General features: G+C 40.4%; 1 protein-coding gene across 2 annotated transcripts in view; it reads right to left on the bottom strand.

Annotated features, from left to right (window-relative positions):
* Window positions 1-15,611, bottom strand: part of PDE6A (phosphodiesterase 6A) — a gene marked incomplete at both ends in the record, with an annotated part of 77,231 nt that overhangs the window by 34,177 nt on the left and 27,443 nt on the right. For both annotated transcript variants that reach the window (XM_081302797.1, XM_081302798.1), the window contains one exon: window positions 12,052-12,116. In XM_081302797.1, the coding sequence (XP_081158923.1) occupies window positions 12,052-12,116 (65 nt within the window). The remainder of the gene's footprint in view (window positions 1-12,051; window positions 12,117-15,611) is intronic.

Genomic DNA, 15,611 nt, shown 5'->3' with positions numbered 1-15,611 from the left:
AAGCACACTCTTTGATGTTCACACCATGACAAAATTGCCCAGCATTTCTCAAAACGTGTCCCCTTCCTAGCTGCGTGCAGTGGTACACACCTGTAACCCCAGCACCTTAGGAGGCTGAGGCAGAAGGATTGCAAGTTTAAGGATGGCCTCCGGAACTTAGAGAGAGGCTATCTCAAAATAAAAATGAGAAAGGCTGGGAATGTGGCTCAGTGGTAGTGCACACCTGGGTTTAATCTCCAGTACAATAAGCAACTAAACAAATAAATAAATGTGTCCCCTTTCTTAAGTGATGTATAATTTCATTACTTTTTGATTGTTTATTGGGAGAAAAATATGCAGAGAAAAATGCATTAAAATTCATTGAGCATTAGAATACAAATACATATGAATCCATATAGATGTCAAGAACAGCATTCTCAGCACCTTGGAGATCTCTGACATGCCCCTCCCAATCATAGCCTTCTCCCTAACCCCAAAGATAATAATTATTCTAGAATGATCATTACACTCTTGCTTTTCTGTAGTTGTACCATCTAAGTATGATGTCTTATACCTCCTAATTTGATTTTGCCTGTGTTCCAACTTCATTTAGATAGAATTAACAATGTATATTATTTTATTCCATCTGGATCCTTCTCCTTTTCCTTTATCTTCTTCTTTTGCAGAACTGGGAATTGAATCCAGGGCCCTCTACCACTGAGCTACACCCCTAGTCCTTCATATTTTCTATTTTAAGACAAGTTGCCTAGACTGGCCTTGAACTTGTAATTCTTCTGCCACCACACCTGGTTGGCTTCTTTTTCATATTTCTATAATTCATTCATTTTATTGGCATGCAATTTCCCCATGCAGAACAATAGAACAATTTATCCATTCAAGGGTTGATGGGCATCTCCTCTGCCAATGTAAACAGGTAATGTGAACAGTGCCTCTATAAACACTCCAATAAGTATATGCTCTCAATTTTATATGGCATATTCCTAGGAGTAGAAATACTGGGTCATAAGATGTGCATATCTCAGCTGGGTATGGTGGTGCATGCCTGTAATCTCAGTGATGTGGGAAGCTAAGGCAGGAGGTCACAAATTTGAAGGTAGTCTTGACAACTTAGTAAGACCCTATAGCAAAATAAAAATAAAAAGAGCTGGGGAGGCAGCTCAGTGGCAGAGTACACCTTGGTTCAATCCTCAGGATTGGAAAAAAAAATTGTGCATCTCTTCAATGGTCAAATTGCTTTCCAAAGTGATTGACACTCCCATCAGGGGGAGTTGGAGTTACCTTTGCTCTAAGTCTCTGCCAGTACTGAGTACTTCCATACTTTTTAATCATAACCCTTCTGGTGGATTCTAATTGTGACACATTGTGTTCTCTTTTTCATTCCTCTGCAAAATTAATGAAATGGAGTCTCTTCTATAAATGTATTTGTCACTGTGCTGGGGGATTAGGTCAGTGGTAGGGCACTTGCCCTACGTGCTAGGTGAGCGCTCTCCTGCTGAGCCACAACCCCAGCCCATTACTGATTATTTTTTGTTTGTGTTTGTGCTTTCTGAGATACAAGGGATTGAACTCAGAGATGCTCTGTTACTGAGCTATATCTCCAGTCTTTTTTCTTTTCTTTTCTTTTTTTTATTGGTTGTTCACAACATTACAAAGCTCTTGACATATCATATTTCATACATTATATTGAAGTGGGTTATGAACTCCCAATTTTACCCCAAATGCAGATTGCAGAATCACGTCGGTTACACATCCACAATTTTACATAATGCCCTATTAGTAATTGTTGTATTCTGCTACCTTTCCTATCCCCTACTATCCCCCCTCCCCTCCCCTCCCATCTTCTCTCTCTACCCCATCTACTGTAATTCATTTCTCTCCTTGTTTATTTTCCCATTCCCCTCACAACCTCTTATATGTAATTTTGTATAGCAATGAGTGTCTCCCTTCATTTCCATGCAATTTCCCTTTTCTCTCTCTTTCCCTCCCATCTCATGTCTCTGTTTAAAGTTAATCTTTTCTTCCTGCTCTTCCTCCATACTCTGTTCATAGTTGCTCTCATTATATCAAAGAAGACATTTGGTATTTGTTTTTTAGGGATTGGCTAGCTTCACTAAGCATAATCTGCTCTAGTGCCATCCATTTCCCTGCAAATTCCATGATTTTGTCATTTTTTAGTGCTGCGTAATATTCCATGGTGTATAGATGCCACATTTTTTTTTATCCATTCATCTTTTGAAGGGCATCTGGGTTGGTTCCACAGTCTAGCTATTGTGAATTGTGCTGCTATGAACATCGATGTGGCAGTATCCCTGTAGCATGCTCTTTTAAGGTCTTCAGGGAATAGTCCGAGAAGGGCAATAGCAGGGTCAAATGGTGGTTCCATTCCCAGCTTTCCCAGGAATCTCCAAACTGCTTTCCAAATTGGCCGCACCAATTTGCAGTCCCACCAGCAATGTACAAGTGTACCCTTTTCTCCACATCCTCGCCAGCACTTGTTGTTTGACTTCATAGTGGCTGCCAATCTTACTGGAGTGAGATGGTATCTTAGGGTGGTTTTGATTTGCATTTCTCTGACCGCTAGAGATGGTGAGCATTTTTTCATGTACTTGTTGATTGATTGTATATCCTCCTCTGAGAAGTGTCTGTTCAGGTCCTTGGCCCATTTGTTGATTGGGTTATTTGTTATCTTATTGTCTAATTTTTTGAGTTCTTTGTATACTCTGGATATTAGGGCTCTATCTGAAGTGTGAGGAGTAAAAATTTGTTCCCAGGATGTAGGCTCCCTATTTACCTCTCTTATTGTTTCTCTTGCTGAGAAAAAACTTTTTAGTTTAAGTAAGTCCCATTTGTTGATTCTTGTTATTAACTCTTGTGCTATGGGTGTCCTATTAAGGAATTTGGAGCCCGACCCCACAATATGTAGATGGGAGCCAACTTTTTCTTCTATCAGACACAGAGTCTCTGATTTGATATCAAGCTCCTTGATCCATTTTGAGTTAACTTTTGTGCATGGCGAGAGAAAGGGATTCAGTTTCATTTTGTTGCATATGGATTTCCAGTTTTCCCAACACCATTTGTTGAAGATGCTATCGTTCCTCCATTGCATGCTTTTAGCCCCTTTATCAAATATAATATAGTTGTAACTTTGTGGATTAGTCTCTGTGTCCTCTATTCTATACCATTGGTCCACCCGCCTGTTTTGGTACCAGTACCATGCTGTTTTTGTCACTATTGCTCTGTAATATAGTTTGAAATCTGGTATCGCTATACCGCCTGATTCACACTTCCTGCTTAGAATTGCTTTTGCTATTCTGGGTCTTTTGTTATTCCATATGAATTTCATGATTGCTTTATCTATTTCTACAAGAAATGCCGTTTGGGATTTTGATTGCCATTGCATTAAACCTATAGAGAACTTTTGGTAATATCGCCATTTTGATAATGTTAGTCTGCCTATCCATGAACAGGATATATTTTTCCATCTTCTAAGATCTTCTTCTACTTCTCTCTCTAGGGTTCTGTAGTTTTCATTGTATAGGTCCTTCACCTCTTTTGTTAGGTTGATTCCCAAGTATTTTATTTTTTTTTGAGGATATTGTGAATGGAATGTTTTTCATCATTTCCGTTTCAGAAGTTTTGTCGCTGATATACAGAAATGCCTTTGATTTATGGGTGTTGATTTTATATCCTGCCACTTTGCTGAATTCACTTATTAGTTCTAGTAGTTTCTTTGTAGATCTTTTTGGGTCTTCTAGGTATAGAATCATGTCATCCGCAAATAGTGATAATTTAAGTTCTTCTTTTCCTATTTTTATGCCTTTAATTTCTTTTGTCTGTCTAATTGCTCTGGCTAGTATTTCAAGGACTAAATTAAATAGAAGTGGTGAGAGAGGGCATCCCTGTCTTGTTCCAGATTTTAGAGGGAATGCCTTCAACTTTTGTCCATTCAGAATGAAGCTAGCCTGAGGCTTAGCATAGATAGCTTTTACAATGTCAAGGTAAGTTCCTGTTATCCCTAGTTTTTCTAATGTTTTGAACATAAAGGGATGCTGTACTTTGTCGAATGCTTTCTCTGCATCTATTGAGATGATCATATGGTTCTTATCTTTAAGTCTATTGCTGTGGTGAATAACATTTATTGATTTCCGTATATTGAACCATCCTTGCATCCCAGGGATGAATCATACTTGATCATGGTGCACAATTTTTTTGATGTGTTTTTGTATTTGATTCGCCAGAATTTTATTGAGGATTTTTGCATCTAGGTTCATTAGAGATATTGGTCTGTAGTTTTCTTTCTTTGAGGTGTCTTTGTCTGGTTTCGGAATCAGGGTGATGTTGGCCTCATAGAATGAATTTGGAAGAGCTCCCTCTTTTTCTATTTCCTGAAATAACTTGAAAAGTATTGGTATTAATTCTTCTTTAAAGGTTTTGTAAAACTCCGCTGTATACCCATCCAGTCCTGGGCTTTTCTTGGTTGGTAGTCTTTTGATTGCTTCTTCAATTTCATCCATTGATATTGGACTGTTCAAATTGTGTGTATCCTCCTGACTCAGTCTGGGCAAATCATATGACTTAAGAAATTTATTGATGTCTTCACTATCTTCTATTTTATTGGAATATAGGTTTTCAAAATAATTTCTAATTGTCTTCTGTATTTCTGTAGCATCTGTTGTGATATTGCCTTTTTCATCCCGTATGTTAGTAATTTGAGTTCTCTCTCTTCTTCTCTTCGTTAGCATGGCTAAAGGTCTGTCGATCTTATTTATTTTTTCGAAGAACCAACTTTTAGTTTTGTTAATTTTTTCAATAGTTTCTTTTGTTTCAATTTCATTGATTTCCGCTCTGATTTTAATTATTTCTTGCCTTCTGCTACATTTGCTGTTGTTTTGCTCTTCCTTTTCTAGGGCTTTGAGATGAAGTGTGAGCTCATTTATTTGTTGGTTTTTTCTTTTTTTGAGGAATGACCACCAGGCGATGAATTTTCCTCTTAAAACTGCTTTCATTGTGTCCCATAGATTCCGATATGTTGTGTCTGTATTTTCATTTATCTCTAAGAATTTTTTGATTTCCTCCTTTATGTCTTCTGTAACCCATTGATCATTCAGTAACATATTGTTCATTTTCCATGTGATGTAGGATTTTTCCTTCCTTCTTTTATCATTGATTTCCAGTTTCATTCCATTATGATCAGATAAAATGCATGGTATTATCTCCACCCCTTTATTACTGAGGGTTGCCCTATGGCATAATATATGGTCTATTTTTGAGAAGGATCCATGTGCTGCTGAGAAAAAAGTATATCCATTTGATGATGGTTGATATATTCTATATATGTCAGTTAAGTCTAGGTTATTGATTGTGGTATTGAGTTCTATAGTTTCTTTATTCAACTTTTGTTTGGAGGATCTGTCCAATGGTGAGAGAGGTGTGTTGAAGTCACCCATAATTATTGTGTTGTGGTCTATTTGATTCTTGAATTTGAGGAGAATTTGTTTTATGAATGTCACAGCACCATTATTTGGTGCATAAATATTGATAATTGTTATGTCTTGTTGGTGAATGGTTCCTTTTAACAGTATATAATGTCCTTACTTATCCCTTTTGATTAACTTAGTCTTGAAGTCGATTTTATTCGATATGAGGATGGTCACCCCTGCTTGCTTACGAGGACCGTGTGCGTGGTATATTTTTTCCCATCCTTTCACCTTCAGCCTGTGTATGTCTTTTCCAATCAGATGTGTCTCCTGGAGGCAGCATATTGTTGGATTTGTTTTTTTAATCCATGATACCAGCCTATGTCGCTTTATTGGGGAGTTTAAGCCATTAACATTCAGAGTTACTATTGATATATGGTTTGTACTTCCATCCATGTTTGATTATTTATCCTTTTTTAAAAAAATTTAGTTTGTTTCTCCATGATTATCTTTCCCCTCGCCCTCTGTCTTTACTGAGGCACTTCCCACTGATGGTTTTGGTTATTGTTTTTCATTTCTTCCTCGTGTAGTGTTTTGCTCAAAATGCTTTGCAATGCTGGTTTTCTGGCTGCAAATCTTTTAACTTTTGTTTATCATGAAAGATTTTTATTTCGTTGTCATACCTGAAGCTTAATTTTGCTGGATACAGAATTCTTGGTTGGCATCCATTGTCTTTCAGTGTTTGAAATACATTGTTCCATGACCTTCTTGCTTTCAGCGTCTGTGATGAAAAATCCGTTGTTAACCTTATTGGTTTACCCCTGAATGTAATCTGTCTCCTTTCTCTTGTAGCTTTTAATATTTTCTCTTTGTTCTGTATATTGGATATCTTCATAACAATGTGTCTTGGCGTTGGTCTACTGTGATTTTGTGTGCTCGGTGTCCTGTATGCATCTTCAATTTGTATATCTGTTTCCTTTTTTATTTCTGGACAGTTTTCTGTAATTATTTCATTCAGCAGGTTACTCATTCCCTTGGTTTGAATCTCTGTACCTTCTTCTATCCTGATGATTCGTAAGTTTGGTTTTTTTATGTTATCCCATAACTCTTGGATGTTTTTCTTGTGATTTTTTACCAGCCTTTCTGAGTTGGCTAGACTCTTTTCAAGATGATATATATTTTGTCTTCATTATCTGACATTCTGGCTTCTACTTGCTCCACTCTGTTAGTGATACTCTCAATTGAGTTTTTAATTTGGTTTATCGTTTCCTTCATTTCTAGAATTATTGTTTGATTATTTTTTATAATCTCTATCTCCTGATAAAGATGCTTAACTTCTTCTTTTATCTGTTTATGTATTTCATTCTCAATGTGTTCTTTCGCTGCTTGAATTTGCTGTTTCGTATCCTCTTTAAGGTTCCATTCCATCTGTCTAAGGTGTTCCTTGAGTTCTTTATATGACCATTTTTCTGATGACTCTAGGTCCTCCTGAATATTTAGGCTGTCCTGCATTGTTTGTACTCCTTTTCTTCCTTGCTTTTTCAAGTTGCTCATGTTACTTCTTGTTCTGTTTGACTGCTGAATTACTGTTTACTCCTATAAATTTATTTGATGCTGTAGCCGCAGGTTTCAATGAAGTTATCTCCTCTGCCGCAGTCTGGTGACGTCAGTTCTCTGCCATGGTGGTATCTCTTGCAAATGGCGACAGTTCGTTTCCCTTTGCCGGGTGACCAATGCAATGGGTGGGGTCCTTACTGTCTCTCCCAAGCCCTGTTTCAAACCTGTGGCCACTACCTATGAAGGCTCGGTTGGCATTTACCTCCGTAGGAATAGAAGGGCTGACCAGTTGTTTCAGCCGGATGGATTAGTGCTGAGTCAAAGCTGTTTGTCTGCGGGAAGCAGGCGAACGGGAGCTTGAATTCAGCTGATCCTGGCTCAGTGTCTCCAGTCTTTTTTTTTCTTGAGACAGGGTCTCATTAAGTTGCTGAGGCAGGCCTTGAACTTGCCATCCTCTTACCTTAACCCTCAGCCACTGGGATTACAGGTGTGCACCACCGCACCCAGATTCTGATTATTTTTTTGTAATTGGACTTTCATATTTTTATTATGAGCAAAGGACATTTCCAGTATGATTTCAATCTTTTGAAAGTTATTAAGGTTTGCTTTATGGATCAATATATAAGCAAATATTGTAAACATTGCCTGTATGCTTGAAAAAAACTGAGTGTTTTATACTTTGGGAGGTTGGGAGCAATGTTCTCTATAGATGCATTAGGTTATGTTTGCTATCTGTGCTACGCAGATATTGTATACTCTGTCCTACTCTCCTCCTAGTGACTAGTGAACCTGTATTTGTCTATATATTCTTGTATTTTGGTCAGTTTTTGCTTTTATTTTTTAGATATATGCAAATTTAGAAGTATAATGTCTTCCTGTATGATCAAAGTGGATTGATCCCTTTATTATTAAGAAGGGACTATCTGGGTGCAGGTTGTGGCTCAGGGGTAGAGCACTTGACTAGCATGTGTGAGGCATTGGGTTCAATCCTTGGCACCACTTATAAATAAATAAAATAAAGGTATTGTGTTCATCTTCAACTATTTTTTTTAAAAAGGGACTACCTTATTTCTACTAAGTTATTCAGTACATCATCTTTTTAAATTTCATATTAAATAGTTTCACCAGAGCTGAAGTGCAGCTCAGTGGTAAGGGCATGCTTAGCGTATGCACAAGTCCCTGGGTTCAATTCCTAGCACTAAAAAAAAAAAAGCAGCATAATTTTAGCTCTGCCAGTTTTCTTTTGGTTAACATTCATATGATGTATCTTTTTAAGCTTTTATTTTCAACTTCTCTATTCTTATCCTTCCAATAAGTCTTCTATTGCCAGGCACATTTGCACATGCCTGTAATCCCAGCCTTAGGAAGCTGAGGCAGGAGGATCCCAAGTTTGAGGCCAGCCTGAGCAAGTTAGCAAGACCCTGTCCCAAAATAAAAAATAAAAAGGCAGGGGTGTATGTAGCTCAGTAGTAGAGTGCTCCCGGGGTTTAATCCCCAGTACTGGACAGGGTATATGGTATTTCATCATATCTAGGAAGTAATATATGTGTGTGTGTGTGTGTGTGTGTGTGTGAGAGAGAGAGAGAGAGAGAGAGAGAGAGAGAGAGAGAGAGAGAGAGACAGACAGACTAGGAATTGAACCAGGGCTTCACATATGCTGGCAAGCGCTCTACTACTGAGATACATCTCCTCTCCAGTCCTTTTTATTTTGAGACAGGGTCTTGATAAGTTGTCCAGGCTGTTTTTGAATCTGTGATCCTTCTGCCTTAACTTCCTCATAATTATAGGTATACACCACTTTGTCCACTGGAAATAATCATTTTTTAGGAACCAATTTTTTTGTGTGACGGAGAAAGATAAAATGCTGCCGATTGATCTGCATTGTAGTGCTTTTCACTTGTAATTTTATTTTTACTGTGCCATTCAAGACAACTTTTGTTTCAATACCTCTAGAGCAAAATCATTTTCTTTTCAGTATGGGGGACTGAACCCAGGGGTGCTCTACCATTGAGCTACATCTTCAAATATTTTTATTTAGAGACAAGTTCTCTCTAAGTTTCCCAGGCTGGCCTCAAACTTAGGATCCTCCTGCCTCAGACTCCTGAGTGACTGGAATTAGTCATATGTTACTGTACCCGGTTCATAGCATTGTCTCTTCCAGATACTTTTTTTCTTTTCTTTTCTTTTGGTGCCAGGGATTGAACCCAGGGGTGCTTAACCACTGAGCTGTATCCTCAGCCCTTTTTATTTTTTTTTTTTTTGAGGCAGGGTCTCCCTAAATTGCTTAGGGCCTCATTAAGTTGCCGAGACTGGCTTCGAATTTGAAATCCTTCTGCCTCAACCTCCTGAGTCACTGGGATTACAGGCATGCACCACCACGCCCAGCTCTTCCTGTTACTTTATGTGGCAATTAAATTCCCTGTGGATAGCATCCAATAGTGGTTGCTCAACACTAACTCAAGTGAAGTTATATATGCTTATGACCAAGTTCACACATACGCAGGCAAAGATAACTATGTGGAGACTGCTGCGTGGCTCACAGCAACTGTACAACATCATTGATTTTGCTTCATAAATGTCAAAAAGTAGAAACTTGTGCCTCTTGGAATCAATGAAATGCAATAGGTTTTTTCCTTATCCAGTCTGTCAATCTTTATTCTATAGCTGGAACATCTAGTTGATTTACAGTTAAAGAAACTATTGCTACATTTGGATTTAAATATCAATTTTACTTGTACTTTCTATTTTTCCTTCCTTTCTGTTTTTTCCTAAACCCATATTTGGCCTTCTTTTGGTTAGATGAATTATTGATTTACTGTTCAGTTTTCCCCTCTGTTAGTGTGGGTAGCATATGCTGTGAGCCATTCAGAGTATTTATCAACATCCTGGCTGTCCTTCTTCTGGGCACATAGTCGGGTTGCACTGTCTATCCCTTGAAGTCAAATATGACTGTGTGACTGGCTTTGGCCATTGAAATGTGAGTGAGTGGAAGTGATGTGTCACCTTCAAATGGACACTTTACAAGCCAGGGTGTTTCCTCATTTCTCTCTTTCCTCTGGGTTTGAACCTTCCAGGTTCAAAATGGTGGCTGATATATCAGCTTTGGTCCCTGCCTGACCACAATTCCATGCATTATAGCTCCAACCACACCCACCAAATGGCAATGGCGACACAGGGGATGGGACAATAAAACTCTGTTGTTTATACCACGGAGATCTCAAGGTCTTGTTACCACAGCACAACGTAGCCTATCCTACTGATTCAAAAATTTATATTAGGCAGGCACGGTGGTGCATACCGGTGATCCCAGCTACTCAGGAAGGTGACGCAGGAGGATTGCAATTCACACCAGCCTGGGTAATTTAGCAAGATCCTATCTCAAAAACCAAACAAAATACTGGGGAATGTAGTTCAGTGGTAGAGTACCCCTGGATTCAATACCAAGTTTAGCCAAGAAAAAAAAAGTATTAGAAACAGAATACTGCCATTAAAAAAAAAAGTCTAAAATAGGTTACTTTAGTGGAAGACAAGGTAATGCTAACAGAGGTTAGTCAGATGTGATACTTGACAAGCAATGATAAAACATCGGGGAGCTAGTTACCGTTGATCATTTCCAACACAGGGAATGAGTTTAATAAACTTGTAGTTCTAGAAAAGGGGTTAGAAAACAGAATGGCAGATAGATATGCATTTGACAAGGTTAAAAAGAAGAGATGAGCTCAGACCAGAATCAGAGTCAGTTCTTACTCAAGCAGGAATGGAAGATAATAGAAAAAAACCTAGAAACAGAACTTGACACAACTTCTCATCCTCAACTAGCAAAAGATAAAAAGTTTTGGTCTGGTGGCCAGGGTACAATCAGCGTTTCCAATTACACCCACAGTTTGAGGATTTGTTTGAGGATTAGGACAATATAGAGTCAGTCCCTTCAGGTGAACTAGAGGTCAGGGGAAAGAGACAAAAGGCACGACTCTCTCACAGAGCTTGACTGCAGCCTCAAGGAGCCAGCAATTACGTTGAGAAAGAGAGCCCTGTCTCAAGACAGCTCTGTGGGTGTGGATCCTGGAACAAGGAGAGGATTCAAATAGATAAGAAGGTGACAAAGTTTTTGCAAATGCTCTGCAGGCAAGAGTTCAGGCCTATGCTACAAAGGGCTGCCAATATTTAACTCTTTTTTTCTTTTCATGCTCCTGAGTTTTGAACCCAGGGGTGCTCTACTACAGAGCTACACTCCCAGCCCTTTTTATTTTTTTATTTTCAAACGGGATCTCGCTGAATTGCCCAGGCTTGGCTTTGACTGTAATCCTCAAACCTCAGCCTCCTGGGTGGCTGGGATTACAGGAGTGCACTGTCCAATTCTTCAACAGTCTTTGAGTCCCTGCTACCCACAATCAGGTTCTACAGAGTCCTTTCCTGTCCTCTTCATTATCCTTCTTGATCACATTTGAAGAGAACACTAGAAAATAACCTTTCCTTCGGACTGAGTCACTTTCTTTACCAGTATCTTGCTTTTGCTCTCCATTCTTGGACCCCAGAAGCAGCTCCTTGGAAAACTACTGAAAATTCCTGATCTGCCAGGTGTGGGGGCACACTCCTGTAACTTAGCAAGACGCTGTCTCAAAATAAAATTAAAAGGGCTAGGGATGCCACTTTATGCTAGAGTGCTTGCTTTGCATATGGGAGGCCCTGGGTTTGATCCCCTAGACAGCAAAAAACAAACAAAAGAAAGACAGACAGGGAAGGAGAGAAAAGAACACACCCTGACTTGATCCCATACACTGATTCCATAGATGGGAAACTGAGGCCCCTACAGGCTACTTATTAACACTGGCTGTGAGCCTGGAACTCAGAACCCCTGATTAACAACTGGACCCTTGCGACTTGGATCAAATCCCTTCCCCTATCAGGTCTCATCTCCCACCCTGCGTCATTACCTTTCCACAATGCCTCCACTGCTTTCTCTGCCTCTAACCAAGAGCCTGGCTACGTTGGATGGATTGGTGTTCATCCGGGAATGAGTATCCTATGGACGTAGGTAAGGTGCCCACAATTCTGCTTGTTTTGAGATGAAACTTACGGAATTACTTTGATGTCTTCTTTGCCATGCAGGATGTAGTCAATGACCTTGTAAAAGTTAATTTCCTGGCAAAATAGATAGAAAAATAGTACATTAAGGGTGAAAGACAGAACTTCAAAAGGAATGTGACCATGAGACAGATCTTGCTGTTTTTGATGTTGTTGTTTTAGAGGGAAAAGAACACACAGGATTTGTTACATGCCTGGGGCATGGGAGTACTGGACTCCCAGATCTTGTTCTGTCACTTGCCCTGTGGTTTTCAGGAAGCACCCAGCTTGCCATGCCTCCCTCTGAGGGTGCTCACTCCTAGCTTCTGGTGATCACTGTCCTCAGCTGACCCTCAGAATTCAGTGTGCTTCTCTGTGCAACCAGCTGACAGAAGCCAGGCAGGGAGCTGGGATCTGAGGCTGAGAAGAGGGATGGGACCTTTTCTAAGGGGATCTGAACTTGGAGTGCAAGAAGAAAGAGATAAAGACTGCTGCTAGAGTCCAAAAAAGGGAGGGGAAGGTGAATGGAGGTTCCCATCCATTTAGAGTCATAGTTCACACAGCCAGCCTCCACAGAGGGGGCCTCCTTGGCTCTGGCCCCCTTTCTCCTCCACACCTACCACCAGCTGACTTTTTGCTGCGTCATTTCCGTCCTAGATATTTAAATGTAGATACGTGGGTGCAACCCCAGTCCTCCAGGCTCAGAGAATTCCTGACCCAGGCAAGAATGTCTGAATGCCCATTTGGTGACAGGAAAGTGATGATCATGACCTTCTTCAGCCTCCTGCAATCGAGGCCCTGCTCCTTAAAGCCCACTGCTGGTCATGGTGCTGGGACCGAACACTTCCAAGAGGCAAACTTGGACCAACAAAGGCAGAACTTTTGCACTGCCCCAATGTGTAGGCTGCCAGGGGAGTGGAGAGCTCCCCAGAATAGGAAGCATCCAAGCGGGAGGCCAGGTGACCCCACACATGAGGACTGGCATGGAGCTAGGACTCCACCCAGACAGAAAAGACTGGGTCCAGTCTTGTTTTATGATGCACGCTCTCTGGCCTCAGTGTCTCCAGCTGAGACATGAGGTTAGTGTTCGAAGCTGTTGCTAAGCAGCAGACCTCTTTCGCCAAACAAAGCTCAGGATCTTATCACATAAAGTACGTAAGATAGAAGCCAAGTTGGATACACAGGTCCTGCAGCTCTCTGTGCTCTCTCCCACTCCTGTTCCTCACCTCCTCCTCCCTGTTTTCCCCTGGTAAAGGCAGCTGCTGCCAACTTTTACTGTTTTTTTTGTTTTGTTCTGTTGATTTTTTTTTTTTTTTTTTTTTTGGCACCGGAGATTGAACCCAAGGGTGTTTAGCCTCTGAGCCACATCCCCAGTCCTTTTTTATATTTTAGAGACAGGGTCTTGCTAACTTGCTGAAGGCCTTACTAAGTTGCTGAGGTTGGCTTTGAACTCATGATCCTCCTGCCTCAGCCTCCCGAGCCACTGGGATTACAGGAGTGTGCCACCGTGCCCAGCCAACTCGACTGTTTTAAGGGCAAATGGAAGAGATTTAAAAAAAAAAAAAACTTGGACAGGATAATCTTTAAAGTTCTTCCCAGCTGTGACCCTAAGAATGAAGTTGAATAGTTAGCAATATTCCTCCAGATTAAAATGCACATTTCCTTTAAGCTAGTGATTCCACATATGGCAGTGATCCTGTAGATACATCCCCAACTATGAGTGGAAGTATGGTTTGCCCCATCCAGGGGTCTCATCCACACTGCTCTAAAAAGCCTGGATATTTCTAAGTACATATACATGAATTTGCCATAGTGAATTTCACCTTTATGTATCTCCATAGCATGCAAAATTTTAAAAAAGCAATAAATAAATACAAGAAAGATCAAGAAATAAAAGGGGAAGAGAGGATGGAGGTGGAGAGGGAAGGGAAAGTACTGGGGACTGAATTGAGCGAATTTTATCCTATGTTGGTATAATTAAGTCAAAATGAACCCCAATATAATGTATAACTAAAATGAACTAATAAAAAATAAAATAAAACAAAAAGCCCAGAAACAGTTGTGTATCTATCATTAGGAAGGGGATTAAACAAAATTGAGTACAGATGCTTCTCAATCTGTGCTGGATTCCATCCTAATAGACCCATTGTAAGTTGGAAATATCATTAAGTCAAAATGCATTAAATTCACCCAACCTACTGAACACTCTAGCCCAGGAACAGGAATGTCAGCATTTTACCTTCATGACCCCGGAGCTGGCTGGAGCCATGGCACCCTGCTGCTGCCCCACATTTTGAGTGAATACAATACTGCATGGTGCTAGCCCAGGACACAGATCCAAATTCAAAGTTCAGTTTCTACTGAATGAAGATTACTTTCCACCATCCTAATGTCAAAAAATTGTAAGTTGAACCATCATAAGCCACAAACTATCTGTGCCCATACAGGGATGATTAGCAGTTTTCCAGCTGCACCTGTGCTGATCGTGAAAGATGCCCAGATATGCACTTCAGAAAGCAAGGCACAAAATAGAGTCACCACATTTATTGAGGGTGGTGATGGTAGAATACGTACTTCTCCTGAATATCTGGATGTGTGTGTGGACGTTCCCAGAAAGATGGATCTAGCACTGTGTCTGCCTGGGGAGGCTGAGCAGGAGGGAGGGAAGCTTCAATGTGTAAGAGTTGAGCTTTTCATTGTGCTCATGTATTGCTTTTTCAATAAATAGCATAGAATTTTGAGGGGATGTAGGTATTGGGGGTAAAACTCAGGGCCTCGTGCATGCTAGGCAAACACCCTGTGACTGAGCTCCCTCTAACTCAAAGCATTTTAAAATAGTGAAGTTGCATCCTGTAAATGGTTTTCTAAAAAAGCAAAGATAGTGCCTGTCACACACCTATAATCCCAGGAGCTTGGGAGGCTGAGGCAGGAGGATCACAAGTTGGAGGCCAGCCTCAGCAATTTAGTGAGCCTCTCTCTCTCAGCAATGTAGTGAAACCCTGTCTCAAAATAAACAATTAGAACCTGAGAAGTAACACGGTGGCACTGGGCTTCATCCCCAGTGCCAAAAAGAAAAGAAAAGATAGTCATGTCATCTGCTGGGGCTTTGGCAAAACTGCTTCCCCCTGGCCAGGGAGTTCTAGGACCTTCCTGACCACCTTCATGTCTTTGCCTTAAGGCCATCTGCCCTTGGCCTGGCTGCTTGCTATACTCCCCAGGAAGCCCCAGGTTCCCGTGCCTGGCAGGCTGCCTTACCTATGTCTCCATGAGACTCTCTAGAACGTTTTTTTTTTTTTTTAAACCCACAGCAGAATCAATCAATGTGCTTTCAGAAAAAGCAACAAAAAAACCAGTGTGCTTTAGGTAAACAGGACTTTTTCAACATACTATAGCTTAGTCTGTTGCCTACAAGGCCACATTCACACTTAAATTCACCAGACTCTGGGAAATCCAAACAGAACCATCAAGGGCACCTTTGTTACCTTGAACTAAGTGACTCACACTCTAACACAAGGAGCTTTGGAAAAGTCATCAGTATAGCTGTTGCCAAACCATGGTACACAGAGATGCAGC

Source organism: Spermophilus citellus (assembly GCF_964194105.1).
Source record: "Spermophilus citellus genome assembly, chromosome: 1".
In the NCBI taxonomy this organism is placed as follows: Eukaryota; Metazoa; Chordata; class Mammalia; order Rodentia; family Sciuridae; genus Spermophilus; species Spermophilus citellus.
Note: the sequence above shows the minus strand (reverse complement) of the source record. Positions and strands in the feature narration are given on the sequence as shown.